A 15696-nucleotide genomic window follows, 5' to 3' on the forward strand; every position below is an offset into this window, starting at 1 on the left:
TAGGAAGTAAATTTGCTTTATAGTTTCTTAAAATTAAAGCTAAACATGAAGAAGTTTTTATGCTTATTTTTAATTTTTACTAGGCTAGAATCTTTGCTTATTGATATCATTCCCAAATTTATAAATTAATCATGACTTTATTTCTTTGCTATAGTTTTCTCTTTCAGTAATCAATGACATGCTTTTGTCTGTGACACTACATTATTTGTTAGAAATTTTAGACTGAAGAGAGAACAAACTTGAATGAGTTACTCACCAGATAATTTTCTTTGCTTATTCCTTCTCAAGTAACATTTCTATTTAGCTCTATAATAAAGAATGCAGTACCCCTACGCACACGCGCGCAAACACGCATGCACACGCGCACACACACAATTATGTCTACATAACTTCTTGTAGGAAAAATATTAGAATATGTATGTAAGGATAAAACCATTTTTACTTTAACAAGTGTTTGACTACGAACATTGATTCTATGTAATACACCGGATATTCTTTTACTCTACAGCTGTTAAACTTGCCATTTACATTTTTACTAAGTGAAGGTGATGTTTATCCAGCATAGATAACAATTTTTCATTTGTGCAGTGCTTTATAGATTCCCAACCTCATCAGATATGATGATGACTGATTCTCTCCTCTAATTCTCAGTTAGACTGAGGCTGTGACTAGGAAGAGATAAGAAAAGTAGCTAATGGTCAGGACTTTTGAGTTCTAGTCTCTTTGTTATACTTGGGGTCAAAAATGAACTTTTTTATTTCGAGATTCAGAAAGCTGAAAATTGTATTGCTCCCAACTTTACAATGGAAAAGCTTGAACACACGGAAGGTTCACAGTTTTTCTTGAACCCATTGTACTATTGAGATTTCAGGGTAACCCACTGAAAGACGATACTGTGGGCAAATCAGGGGCATTCTGAAAGAGCCTTTCTTGTAAGACACCGTGTAGACGGAAAGAGTAGTCACTGCAAAGGGGGCGGAAAAATTGTTCGGCCCTTTCTCTTCATTTGCGAGGAGGTAAAGAACAAACCGTGTCACTTTTAGAGCACCGGAGAATCCCACTGCATGTGCAGAAATGTACAAGGAGACTCTCTGACTACGGAGGAGGGGCGGGGCGCAGCAGTGCCAGGAGACTGGCAGAGGCCTGAGGGGGCCAGGCCACAGCCTGGGCGCGTCCCAGAGCGGCGGGCTGCACGCACTGAGGAACATGCCTGGCAGACCAGTCCCCTCCACAGGCCCTCAAGCCTCGCTCGGGTGGTTCCACCGAGGGGAACCACAGCAGCAGGAGCTCGGCCTGAGCCCAGTTCCTAAGAAAAATCAACCCAAACCCTCTTCTGCAGCCTAGTAGGAGTTAAGACCTATAGGTCTATAAATCAGTAAGAACTACCCAAACTTAAATACAAAGGAAGAGAATGGAAGCAAAACAAACAGAACAAAGCACCGTAAAGCTGCTGGAGTTTATCAAACGGTGTAACATATTTGTACTTGGAATTTCGAAAAAAGAACAGAAGTGGAGTAATAACAGAGTAGAACATTTACTACCAACATAACCACACATACGTATCTATTTAGACTGCTAAGAGCAAAAGGCGAGGAGAGAAATCTTAAGGCAGCCAGAGAAAAGGGACACATCACATAGAGAACAGAGATAAGAATTAATGCCATACTCTTCTTTAGAAACTATGCAAGCTAGAAAACATTGAATACCATTTAATTTGCAGTAGAGCATCTATGGGAAAATATAAAGGGCACAAATAATAAGTCATAGGGGAGATAATGCGGAATTATGAAAAATCCTTTAGTCGTCCAGGAGAAGAAGAAAAGAACAGATGGAATGAAAGTCTAAAAATAAGATGGCAGATTTTAATTCAGCCATACAACCAATCACATTGAATGTGGTCGGGACACATTAGTTCAAACATACTTAGATTTTTAAAAATTAAGATAAAAGCCGGGCGTGTTGGCGCACGCTTGTAATCCCTGTGCTTGGGAGGTGGAGACAGGAGGATCGCACAGGTTCAAAGCCAGCCGCGCTTGCTTAAGAGACCCTGTTTCCAAAAATAAAAATAGGTCTGGGAGTGTAGCCCGGAGGTAAAAGGGCTTACAGGAACCCCAGTACCACACACAAAATTTTTTTTTAATTAAGATAAAAAATATGCTTTCAGAAGCCTACTTTAAATATAAAGACATAGATTAAATGATGGGGGAAAATACTATGCATACAGTAAACAAAAGAAAAGCTAAAGTAGTCAAAAGCCCCTGAGACTAACTGGTAAGTTCACAAGCTCACAGAGGAAGAAAACCTGTGTTCTTTTGTGGCTCACGAGTAATTGGAGTTGAAGCTTAGGAGAGGACCGCCACTCCCAGAACGGAAGTGGCTAGGTACAGATGCAATATAGTTGCAGTTTAAGAAAACTAGAAAACACTAATGAAGTCAGATAACCTAAATGAATAGAGAAGCCAGGCATGGTGACGCATGCTTGTATTCCCCACGCTTGGGAGGCGGAGACAGGAGGATCACTCCCAGACCTATTGTTATACATTTTATTTGGAAACAGGTTCTCTTAAGCCAGAGAGGCAGGCTTTGAACCTGCGTGCTTCTCCCGTCTCCGCCTCCCAAGCGCCGGGATTACAAGCATGCGCCACCATGGCCAGCTTAACCCCATTTTTAAAATGGGCACAAGATACTTTTTCAGTGCTGGGGATCAAACCCAGAGCCATAGGTATGCTAAGCAAACAGCCTACCACTGAGGTATACCACAGTAAGATCTTAACAGGTACTTGAGAAGATTCATAGAGGGTAGATAATCTTATGAAAATATGCTTACCATCATTAGGCATTAGGGAAATGAGAATGAAAACCACTGTTTTCAATAAGACTATGTACCTATTAGAATGCTAAAATTTTTTAAGTAAATGAAAATTCTGTTGAAGACGCAGAGCAACAAGAATTCTTGTACATTCCTGCGTGGAGTGCAGTGACACAACCACCACTTTGGAAAAGAGTGCAGTGATTGCTTGTGAAGGCAAAGCATAACACTTGTCATGGACTCCACAGTCCTACCCTGAAGTATCTACCCTGTGAACTGGAAACTGCTTACATCATAACCTGCACTTTGCATAATTATAAAAAATGGAGAAAAATGCAGATTTCCTTCAGGGAATGAATGTACATTCACGTTCTGGTTAATCCATGCAAAGGAAGACTATTCATCAATAAAAAGGAAGGCACAAAAATACAGTAAATCTCAAGTGACTTCTGCTAATGTAAAGGAACCGTATCCAAAGGCTACAGTAGGGCGATTCCAGGTAGATTTCATTCTGGAAAATGCAGAGTAGCACAGTGTGTAAGGGGTTATCTGAATTTTTTAGGTGATGTAACTATTGTGTGATAGATACTGTTGTTAGATACATGCATCTGCATTTGTTAAAACCCATAAAACTTATGTAATAGAAAGAGTGACTTTTTTACCAAATGCAGTTTTCAGAAATTAACTAGGATTCCTGGGGACCAGCGGAATGCACACTAGTTTTATTTATTTATTTGTTTGCTTTTGGTTTGGTCTTTTGGGGACTCATGATTGAACCAGGGAGCTTTTAACCTCTGAGCTACACCTCTATCCCTTTTTATTTTGAAGCAGGGTTTTGCTAGGCTCCAGAGGCTGCCCTCAAACTTGCAATCCTCCTCACTCAGGCTCCCAAGTACTGGGATTACAGGCGTGCACCGCCATGCCAGGTTGAATGCATACTTGACACATTAATGCAACTCTCCTACAAATGAATGACAGGATAATATTGAAGGGAGTGAGGAAGAAAGGATCCAGTCGAAGGAACTTTGAACACTTTTTTGGTTGGAGACTATAAGGATAGACAAAAAACATAACAAATCACACTGTACTCCAGGAAGTTTTCTCCTCATACATATTCACACAGTCATTTTAGCTCGTAAGTAAATACAGTATAGAAATTCGATGGAACCAGGTTTCTTATTAGAGAAAAAAAGTTACATATAACGTAGAGGGTAAAGATGGAAGATTTTAGGAAGCTAAAATGAACCTTTTAAGCATAGACACCTAGGTGGAGACGTACAGAGGTGGGCGTGCACACGCATGTCTTTCTAGCTCTCTGCTCAGAGGCTCTTGAAGTCTCGACACCCAAGAACAGAGCATACTAGTGCTGAGACTGGAGCTTCTGAACTCTACCCTCTCCTTCAGGGAACCAGGACCCTTTAGGGCTTGATTTGGTAGACCTGGTACAGGGCAATACTAGATGAGACACAGGCACCAGAGTGAGGAGAAGAGCCCCCGCGGCCTGAACTAAAGCAACTTGAACAATAAAGTAACAGTTGTTGAGGATGTAACCCAAGGGATAAAGAATACTGAATCCATTATGGATAGAAGTAATGATTACATAAACAAGGGGAGAAGTGACAACTCTTCCTTAGGGAAAAATTCTAATTAGTAAATGTAGACAGAATGAGAAACAGTAAATCGCCTTTAGAACATCTTGGTGCGCTGATGTTGCAGGTAAGGCCAGTCAATAAATGCTGCCTTTGGTGGGCAAAAGTTTAAGGTAAAACATAGTATTTACATAGTCTCAAAATGTCTCTTCCCCAATGAGTATTTCTTACCAAGGGAACCTAGTGATTTTACGGTGGAGAGTCTCGAAAGATGCTACCTGGACTTAGAGGATCAAGGTTAACGGCACCAGTAGTAAGACAAAATGGTGCCGAGCTTCCCAGTACAGAGTGTTAGGAAGGTCACCTGTTCTTTGGCAGTCTTCCAAACATCCATGCCCTCTATCTACCCGTGAGCAAACATACCACAAACCCAAATTCAGAGACAGTTTACAGGATTAGTGTTCTCCGAAAGTGCCACAGGTATGAGAAAAGAAAAGCAAAGAAGGAAATGCTGAGGAACACAGTAGTGGAAAATAATCCCAGACCAGAGGAGACTCAGGACCCATGACAACTAAAGGCATGCTCATCTAGGACCTGGTTCTGGGTCAGAAAAAGGATGCTGGTAGCACGACTGCCGACATCCAGTTAAAGTCCAGAGATCTCATTAGTGCTAGATTTAAAAGTTTCACGATCAAAGCCGGGCGTGGTGGTGCACGCTTGTAATCCCCGCGCTTGGGAGGCGGAGACAGGAGGATCGCGCAGGTTCGAAGCCAGCCACGCTGGCGTAAGAGACCCTGTTTCAAAAATATAAAATAGGTCTGGGAGTGTAGCCCAGAGGTAGAAGGGCTTCCAGGAACCCCAGTACCACCAAAAAAAAAAAAAAAAAGTTTCACGATCACATTGTGTCTGGGAGGCTAACATTGGGGTCATGCTGAGTGAAGTTTGTGAGGAAGACTTCTTTGCAGCTACTCTGAAGTCTAATTTATTTCAGAATTGGAAGTTTTAAAATATATACAACTATAGCAAAGAAATATGCCCAAAAAGGTGCCAAGCAAAGTGTGGCATTGAGGATGGCCACTGTGGCTTGCCTTTCAGGATTGGATGTGCAGTCCCTGGCCACTGTCCTTCAGAAATATATCTTTTTAAATCACAAAAAGTTTTATTTAATTAAAGCTCAGAAATCTGTTAATATGAATTATTAGTAAGCCACAAAATTTAAAGACAACTACACTTAAACATCAAGAAATTGTTTAATACAATTATATGTGGCATTAAGGAAATCATGAAGCTTCTCTGCAGAAACTTCCCACATAAACTGTTTACATCCTTATAATGAAAATCATTTCTCTTACACACACTTGCATCCTTAGCGTTGGACAGTGTTTCAGTGTGTAATAAAATAGTTGAAAAGCATTTTCTCCACCTTTGAGCTAGGGATTGTAAGCTAGGTGACTGTTTTGCAAAGTAATGAATCCGCTTCCCCCTCTCCCGTTCCGTGCATCTGCAGAGAACCCTGCTTCAAGATGAGGGCCTTGTGTATCATTGACTCTCATGAAAGACACTCGACAGATTGCAAAAACATGTTGACTTGTTAAGTAAAATGAGAAAGAAGCTAACGAGTAGACTGCTTCTAGCTTATTAATATTTTATAAATGTTTAGAAGAAAAGGAGCAAATATGTTTTATATATTTCCTCTTCATAACTTATCAACTCATTTCTCTTTCATTTTCTTCATGTACATGGTGTTTCTCCACTAAAATTACTTTATTCACATGAAAACTATTTGCAAATGATAAACATTTTATAAACCTGTTAAACTGTTGTATTTATTATCAAATGTTTGAGTTTATATTTTTTATGACACTATGCTGGCTATTGTGGGAAGTAAAGCCCTCCACAAGTTCTACCAGGGAGCACAGAGTCTAGCAGGAGATACGTGGACATGTATGGCCAGGTGAGGTAGTGACTGGGAGGTCTGAGATGTACCCTCAGGGTTTCAAATACAGACTGGCGTCATGATTAGGAATGTGTTAAGTGTTGGCGGGAGCATGGCTGTGGGTGGGAGGCCAGCATATGAGCTGCTGAGATAGGTGGGGGGCTTTAAATCCTGGCTTTAAAGAGTTTTCCAGTCCTTTGAAAAGTCAACTACACGTGTAGAAACAGTTGCATTTTTATTGTGTATATAATCATATCTCTAGAGTCACAAAGAACTTCTAGAGTCCAGGTGCCATGTTTTTCTAAAGAACTATTTTGTTGCGCGTACCAACAGTCTTCTTAGTGTAACTCTCTTATCCCTCTCATGTGCTGAGTACAGTCGGAGGAAGAGGAATTGGAGTTGGTGAGTGTGGGTTTCTGCTTGAAGGGACTTGAAAAAGATGTAGAAAGTACTAATTAAATGTTTTTATTCTAACCAATGTTCCTTTGTTACATAGGTATTTCTCTTTTTATTAAACATTGTTCAAACACTTTGAACCACAAAAGCAGTCTACTGGTAATGTAGACTCTAGCTTTTCTCTTAGTAATTATATATGTTGATCTGTGTTATTTATTGGAGGAACATTGGACTAGAGCCTTTAAAAACAGTTGCTGTCCATGAGCACAGAGCACTGTTGACGATTTTTAAGGAAAGGCACAAAATACCTTCTGTAGCTCTCCAAATTATTAAAATATTTTTAGAAAATGACTTCACTCTCAGAGTTCCTCAGATTGTAACTCACGGTCTTGTGTTATTTCTTTCTTTCAAAAAGATTACATCACTTCTGGTGAGGTCACCTTTTTCAGAGTTAGAATTATTTCATCCTGCATGAGACAGTCTGAACCACAAGGGGGTTCCCTGTTTACTGAAAGGAATATCTGTAATGAACAGGCACAGATTTACTTTCCTGTCAGAAGATACTCTGTTCTTAAAAGCAAACATTACTCCCTTACCTCCCCCAAGAAAGAAAACCAATGTTTTCTGTTGCCTTTTCCTTTAGAAAATAAACTTGACTAAAAATAACTTAGAGTTTAATCTCTTTCTTTTTTGGGAACTAAACCCCCAAACTTCACAGAAGTAATTCTATGCATTGAGAGTCAGCTGCTGCTGAGATGACTCTAATTTAAGGGGAATAAAAACTTGAAAGTGTTGGGCTTTGGCATGGGCAGGGGTTCCAAGTGCATGAGAGCATGGGTAATGCCACTGGCTGGTTTATTTACATCTTGTTCGTACATGTTTATGCATGCTTGTGTGTCTTGCACAACTGTTTTGAAATAAGGTTGTCTGTTCAATCCTTAAAATATGAGATTGTTTTTTATTTAGCACTATGATCAGTTTTGGAAGTGGTTTTGAATTGATGAGCTGAGATACGCTAAATTAGCTGTAAATGCAACATTGGGTACATTATGATTACCATTTGGGGAAGTCCTTAGTGATAGAATTATTGATAAAGGAAGTTTGTAATTCAAAATCAAATAATTCATCTTCTATTAGACCTTACTCTTTACCCTAACAAATTGTCCCATTAAACACTTCCTTGAATTATCTAGAACTATGTTGCCCTCTGGTGGTTCTGAAGTCACTTTACTCCTATTTCTAAATAAAGTAGAAATGACCTGAGACTGAGACGTGACTAAAAGTTGCAAATACCATTCGTGTTCTTTAAAATGTAATTCGGAATCTAATGTCAGATACAGAGCTTTATGTGTCAAAGTCAGAGTAGAATCAGGAACACAGTCTGGGAGAACTTAGTTGTTCCAGTTGGTTTGAGCTCTAAAACATAGTCATGGAGGGAGGGCTGAGCGGCAGATTGAGGAAGGACAGGGAGGTGCCCGGGTCCCTGGGGCTCTGCTACGGCCTTGACCCTTCAGAAGCCTTGGAGTTGTAGGGCAACTTTACTTCATGACTGCTCTAGTTAGTGACTGGATCAGAAGAAATAAATACATTTGTCCTTTTCAAATCAGCACCTCTGTAGAAATAGGATTACACAGGGCTTCTCGCAGTAATAATTTAAAGGTACGATCTTACAGTTCTTTAGTAGTTCAGTTCGCAACGCATTTCCAACAGAACACATATCTGGTCTTGACGGTGGCACTCAACACAGGTAGTACAGAGATCACTGTCTTCAGCCCTCTTTGACGAAGAGGCTCAGAGAGGCCAGTGAATTCCCCTGCATAGGAAGCCGTACGTCCGGGACCAGAGCTCAGCAGTACAAATGCATTTCACATTCTTTCCGACACTTTCCACCTCAGACAGGATGCTAACCAAAATCAAGTGACTTGAGATCTGCACTTGTTCGAGTGTCCGGATCTGGTCAGGAGGCCTGCATCTCATGTGCCCTTCTGGAAGTAGAGAACCAAATCACTGATGGTGACCAGTTCAGACTGTAACATCTTCAGAACAAAAAACATAGGTTGGCCTTAGGCTTCGGCCTTACACACTGATGACATAGAGTCTGTTCTGTTACTCTGATCCTTGAGTTTAGAAAAAGAATACTTTAAGTCAGTGTGGGGAGAAACTGATCCTATCATACTCCTACATAGACAACTTGATTGCTTAAGAGTTGACTTTTTAATCATTCCCAGTGTGGATATGAGGCAGGTTACTGTGTAGGTGCACTCAGCAGCATTTAATACGGCTGTATGCGTATCCCGTAGAGCAGGTCTTCATGTAAAAGCCCTCCGCTCAGTCTCTCAGGCTGGGAGTCTGAAAAGACACATCTGAACCTACTGTTAAGAATGGGTCATCTGCAGGACCAGAGGGAGGAATGCAGGACACAGGTGTGCCCCCAAAGCCGTGTCTTGGGCCCTACGGGAATACGCAAATGCAACAAGAAAAAGTTTTGATTTCTGTACTAATGGGCTTCTAATCCCAGTATATACAAATGGCTTGCTATTGTCGTGTCCTTAAAACCAACACATATTTTATTCAGGGTAACCTGGCAGTATCTGTAATGGCATCAGGTCTTCATTATGCTAACACACAAAAAAGTGTTATCACCCGTAAGGTAAGTTTCTATTTTAAAGCTATTCCTCTGACTTTAAGAAACTATTAAAGAAAGCAAATAATTAATGTAAAAATAGGTTTCAATTAGTATTTTTAAGGTGTTCACATCATCACTGCTTCAGAAAATAATAATATTCACATAAAATTGTGAAAAGTGTCACATTTAAATTGAAAGTCATTTTAATATGTTAAGTCTGAACATAAATACCACAGAATAACACTCTTTATTTTTTCTGATTCCTCACAGTGTACCCAAAGGATAAGCAGTTCTCAAGCCACTCAGCCTCTTGCTACCCCAGTCGTGTCTGTGACAACCCCCAGCCTGCCTCCGCAGGGACTCGTGTACTCAGCGATGCCGACAGCCTACAGCACTGGTGAGAGGCTCTGTGCCTTCCTGGGTTGTACAATGGGATTTTTCTCAATCCAGCAAGACCCTGTTTCCAAATAAGAAATAAAATCGGTCCGGGAGTATAGCTCAAGGGTAGAAATAGTCTCCGGGTTCAATCCCCAGTACCACCAAAAAGCAAACAGAAAGAAAGTGAAGTTGCAGGTGACTGGGCATTTCATTACCGGTTTGTCAGTATACTTAGAAATTCCACTCTACTTAATTTTTAGAAATATCACTAGATTAAACAATTTATATAAATAAACATTTTCACATATATAGTAAATATTTCAAAATACTGAATACAGTCCTCTGGAAGTAGAAGAGTTTCAGTCCCCACAACCACAACAATGTATGTTTATTGAAATAAACTGTCTTTATTGTTTTAGATTCAAAATTGGATATATTTTTTAAATGCTAGCCTTGAAAAGGTTGCAGAAAATATATTGATAGTAGGGTGAGTTGAATAAGTTGTTTTATTTCTCCAGTGTGAATCTTTACTTACCCTTGACCAAGAAACAAGTATTATCTGGAAATGTGGTGTGCTGCGCCTTCGGGTGTGTTGTAGTTCTTGTTACAGCGCCCTCTTTAGGTCCTGAAGGGCGGTGTCTTTCTGTGCTGCTTTGGGAGAAGGAAGAAAGGCGTGGTTCAGGTCCTGGTGGGCTGCGCTCTTCCCTCTGTGCCTCTGGGTTTGGTCTGTGGCGTTGGTGCCTGCGGGGTCAAAGAAGGGCCTTTGTCGTTTCTCCTCACAGCCACTCACTCTGCTGTTTTTACTTAGGAAAGTGTAAGAGTGCCTCAGTGAAGGCCAGGGTGCTGTGGGCGAGCGGGCTGCACGAGGACCCGGGTGTGCGCTAGGTGGCCCTGCTTGCCATCTGACTGAGGCGACACAGTGTGTGTGGTTTCACATCTCTCCAGCTGAGCCTAATCCCTGTTGCTCAAAGGAAGAAGGAAAGGTAGCTGGGCATCACCTTGCGAGCTGGCGAGACTGCAGCATGGGGAAGTTACTCTCAGGCTTCGTACACGCAGACTGTGGTCAATGGTTTGGCGCCTTGTCTTCACACTGCTGTCACAAATGACCCGAGGGGCAGAGTAGTTGATACGTTTGACTGCCACTTTAATTCCAAGCACACATTTTTTTAAAAACAGAAACAACTTGGTTCTCTTGAAAAAGAGCCTTTCCAACAATCAGTACTGGTGGGGGGCAAATCCATCAACTGCAAACTCGCCTAGATTCTGTCAGTGACTCTGCATTGTGTCTTAGACAGAGAAGGTTCTAGAGAAAGCCAGGGATTAGGCCTTCATAGACATTGAGTTTCAGTGCATTAATCACCTGCTTCGTGAGAGTTTCTGTGCTAGGAACATACATCTCTTGTTTATTCTAGGTAAGGAAGATAGGACATACCTAAGCCAATAACTGGGGAAGGGGAGGCCTGCGCTGTTGTGTAGTTAATACTTGGAGGTGGAAGGCTGGGGGAGCTGCCAGCAGCTCAGGCTGAGAAGATGGAGCTTGGGCTGGAGGTCAAAGGGAGGCTGCAGTGACTGGGCATTTTACTACGGGGTTTCAGTAGAACTAGAAATCCACTGTATTTAATTTTTAGACATGCCATTAGACTTGACAATTTCTATAAATATTTTTACACATATAGTAAGTATTTTAAAAATATTGAGCACACTTGTGTATACAGATTATAATGTCTAGAAGGAATTACCAGAGCATATAGAAATGGAGTCAGGCCCCTTGAAATCACCCATCACTTAGCTTTAATCTCATTCTACCTTTGATAGCTGATGACTGCAGTTTTTGCTCTCTCCCAGAATACCCAGTTCTGAGGATCGTAGGTTTATAGCCAGCCTCAGCCACTTAACGAGACCCTGTTTCACTATAAAAGAATAAAATAGAGCTTGTGGTGTAGCTCAGAGGTGAATGCCCCATGAGTCTCCAAGGCAGTACCATCACCACCAAAAAAAAACCTGTTTATTTGTAGCTTGTGTATCTATTTGCCTTTTATACTATTCCATGTTTTATCTTTATTTAATGTGTCATGCACCTTTTTATACATATTTAGTGTCAAACATGTCAGTATGTAAAGGGATGAATAAATAAGCAACTTTTTAAAATAAACTCAAAACAAGTCCTTGCAGAAGAATCCTTTTGACGCGTCCCGGATGTCACTACGGGCGCTCTGAGCCCAGGCGGGTCGAGGCACCCATGCCGTGGGGGCTTGCCAGGCACTCGCTGCTGCCCTGCCCAGGCTCCAGAGCACACAGTCAGACTTGGGGCAGAGAGGTAGTAGGGATTTGTAGGCCGTGTTGTGGATTTGGGGCGTTGTCTTTTGAGAGCATTCAAAGCCGTAAAACTTGTTAAGTAAAAGATTGTCATGATCATGTTTTTTTGTTTTGTTTTGTTTTGGTGGTACTGGGGTTCCTGGAAGCCCTTCTACCTCCGGGCTACACTCCCAGACCTATTTTTACATTAAGCCAGCGTGCGTGGCTGGCTTGGAACCTGCGCGATCCTCCTGTCTCCGCCTCCCAAGCACGGGGATGACAAGCGAGCCCGCCACGCCCGGCCTTATGCTTGTTTTAAAAGGACAACTTCAAAGCAGGCGCAGTGCACGTATCTGCATTTCCTGTACTTGGGAGGGTGAGAAAGGAGGATTGCAGGTTCCAGGCCAACCTCAGGAACTCTGTTTCAAAATTAAAATAAAATTAGAGCTGGCTTGGGGTGTAGCCTACAAGTTGAATGCCCCATGGTTCAATTTAAAAACAAACAAACAAACCCACCACCACTTGGGCTGCAGTGTCCATAGGAACCAAATGCCAGGAAGCCATCTAACAGCTAATACAGTGGGCCAAGGAGTGATGGCTCATGGCGTGGACACCGGGACACTCAGAGGCAGCGGGGAGAGTTGGCTGGACTCGGTGGCAGGCGGTGAGAGAGGGGAAGAGAAGCGGCGGGAAACTGCCATGCGCCCCAGGGTGTATGCGGGGTACAGAGCACTCAAGGAAGAGAAGCTTTAGAGGAAGGTGTGAGTCCAGTGTGAGCCATGATGTCACATAGGTGTTTGGAGAGGTGCCAAGTGGGCCTGGCCTGCAGGCCGATGGAGGCCAAGAGGTCATCGGATAGTGGGGCCCTAGGACGAGCTGGGGCAGGGGCCGTGCGCGGGCCTCTGCAGGGCCGGCTGAGTCTGAGCCAGCCAGCGAGCATGTGGAGTGAGCCTGGTCCTGAGAGGAACCGAGCGCCGGCATGCGGCCTCATCTCAGCGCCTTTCAACAGTGTTAATTCAGCAGGAATCAACTTCTTTAAACACCTTTCTCGAGACATGAGAAAGGAGTTAAAAGTAAAAGAGCTTTTGCCACCTCTCTTTAGAACTAAGTGGAAAAAACAAGTGTTTATGATGAACTAAAATAACTCTACGTGTGAGTGATAGCTAATGTCCTAAATCTTGATCAGTGTATGACTGAAGCGTTCATGTAACATGAGCTGCATTATACCTTGTGCCATGGGAGGCTGCCCCATGGAGAGGTGATTGTGCACGCCCAGGGCGCTGTGGCAGTCCCGGTCCTTTAAACAAATGCAGGTGACTGTGTGCTAGTGGACGCCACACTGGTCACCGAGCTGGGCATCCTGTGAGGAGGGACTCTGTGTCTTTCCTGTCTTCTTGCACCTCATCCAGACCTGGCGATCCAGACTCAGTCTGGGTGAGCCCAGTGCTTCTCTTTGTCGCAGATGGTCGTAGCAGGCATATTTATTTAAAATAACCACTGTAAAGGAACAGCTCAATGCAGCAACCATGTCTTCCTTTGCAGATTACTCGCTGACCAGCGCTGACCTGTCAGCCCTGCAAGGCTTCAACTCCCCTGGAATGCTGTCTCTGGGGCAGGTGTCGGCCTGGCAGCAGCACCATCTAGGACAAGCCGCCCTCAGCTCTCTCGTGTGAGTAACGGAAGCCCCTGCACCTTTGCTCTCGGCTGCAGTCCTTTCTGCTAGTCAGTCTTGCTCTGGGGACTCTCATGTGAACAATCCGCAGTGATTCCATTTTAGGCTGTCACAAGTATTGGGAGAAAATGTGTTAACACGTCTCTAGATGATAGCTTGGATACAGAGCAAAACACGTTCCTTGAAGGGATTCAGGGAGCAAGGCTTTCCTTTACAGACACCCAGTTAGACTCCAAGACTGGTTGGTATCAGGGGTCCAGAGGCCCAGCTGCCTCGCCTCCCGCCTCCAGCCCCACCTGCCTGCCTGCCAGCAGGAGTAGGCTATGGCCTCCCACGTCTGCTCCGGCTGCTTGAGGAGGCTCTCCGGCCTCCTTCCCCTGCTGTGGTGACTGCGGAGACGAGGAAAGGAGCTGTGCCCTTTGCTTTTTCCCTGGCTCTTAGGGAGTGATGGTTGGGTATCACGTGTATGTCAGGCTTCGCAGGTTGATCCCGCCCAATGCACACACCGTACCTCATTCACGATGACAACAATTTCTGATGGGCTGAGTGTGAGGATAGAGCCAAAGAAGGTTTACAGTGGTGCCCGGAAAACACCAGACTCACTGAGAAGTAGGGAGAAGGGACCAGCCCTTGAGAACCCACTGCCCAGGGCAGTAGAGACACCCTAACCTTCGAGCCTCCTTCCAGAAAGTGCTCAGAGGCCTGACCCCAGGAGAGCATTCCCCTGCTTTCTGCAAGAACTCTACTTCATATTGTTATCAGTAGTCTTCCCGAGAATTAAGTCATGGAAAACGAGTAGAGGATCTCGGGCCTTTTGTTGTTGGTAGTTTTTTTTCTTATACAACTCTTTTAGGAAGAAACTATCCTAAAAGAACAAAAAGCCCCTGGAGACCAGTGGGAGTGCAGGCACTGAGCTGTGGGCGTTCTGTGCCCACCCTCCGTGGCCACTGTGAGCGGGTTCCTCGGCTCTTCTGAGGCTGTTGGCTCATCTGAGAAATGCAGATGGTGCTGTGAGGCCAGATGGGATGTTGTGCCTGTCACGGGCCAGACTCGGCTCGCCATGGCGCCTGGTTGTTCCTTTGTGGACCGTGCCCAGCACTAGGCACTGAGACTGAGCTGCAGACTTTGCTGCACAGGTGCCAAGGCCGCAGGAGGTAGCAGTAGGGACGTGGCTCGACAGTTCTTCCCCTCCCAGGGAGACAGGGTCTCCTGTGACACTGAGGATGAGCAGAGCCAGCCTGGGGGAGTTCTGACAGGCTTCGCCCTGGCTCTTGTCAGAAGCCAGGCCTGTCACTGTCCGCCCGTGAGTTACCCTTGCATTCACAAACCATCTCACTTCTGTTTTTTCCCTCAGCGCTGGAGGGCAGTTATCTCAGGGTTCAAATTTATCCATTAACACCAACCAAAATATCAACATTAAGTCAGAACCGATTTCACCTCCCCGGGATCGAATGACCCCCTCAGGCTTCCAGCAGCAGCCGCCGCCGCCGCCTCAACAGCAGCCGCAGCAGCCGCAGCCGCCCCTGCAGCCCCAGCCCCGGCAGGAGATGGGGCGCTCCCCCGTGGACAGTCTGAGCAGCTCCAGCAGCTCCTATGATGGCAGCGACCGGGAGGATCCCCGGGGCGACTTCCATTCTCCAATAGTGCTGGGCCGACCCCCGAACGCTGAGGACAGAGAAAGCCCTTCTGTAAAGCGCATGAGGATGGACGCGTGGGTGACCTAAGGCTGCCGGCTCACGTCGGTACTTTGTTACTGCAGTGAACCTCCCGACATATCTAAGTGGTAAATAAGGACATGAGTTAAACATATTTATATGTACATACATACATAGGCATCCCTCTGCGTATGTATGTATGTGGGCGTGAGTGTGTATGTGTGGGTGTGTGCTGCACTTACTGCAGGCTCCTCGCAGGTCTGCAGAGTCCACGGTGGCAGACACAGACCTGCAGGCACAGACCAGGCTGGCACTTCCTTGGACTACTTGTTTCATAAGA

General features: G+C 44.1%; 1 protein-coding gene across 14 annotated transcripts in view; it reads left to right on the forward strand.

Annotated features, from left to right (window-relative positions):
- Nucleotides 1-15425, forward strand: part of MEF2A (myocyte enhancer factor 2A) — a gene marked incomplete at both ends in the record, with an annotated part of 52566 nt that extends 37141 nt beyond the window's left edge. For 8 of the 14 annotated variants that reach the window (XM_080690614.1, XM_080690625.1, XM_080690623.1 and 5 more), the window contains 3 exons: nt 9627-9753; nt 13572-13698; nt 15056-15425. In XM_080690614.1, coding sequence (XP_080546740.1) covers nt 9627-9753; nt 13572-13698; nt 15056-15425 — 624 coding nt within the window. Of the gene's footprint in view, nt 1-6712; nt 6737-9626; nt 9754-13571; nt 13699-15055 lie in introns of all 14 variants that reach the window. The other 6 variants (XM_080690622.1, XM_080690620.1, XM_080690621.1 and 3 more) reach the window with 2 other exon arrangements.
- Between the last annotated feature and the right edge of the window lie 271 nt (nt 15426-15696).

The sequence above is a fragment of the Muscardinus avellanarius genome (assembly GCF_963383645.1).
Source record: "Muscardinus avellanarius genome assembly, chromosome: 3".
Taxonomy (NCBI): domain Eukaryota; kingdom Metazoa; phylum Chordata; class Mammalia; order Rodentia; family Gliridae; genus Muscardinus; species Muscardinus avellanarius.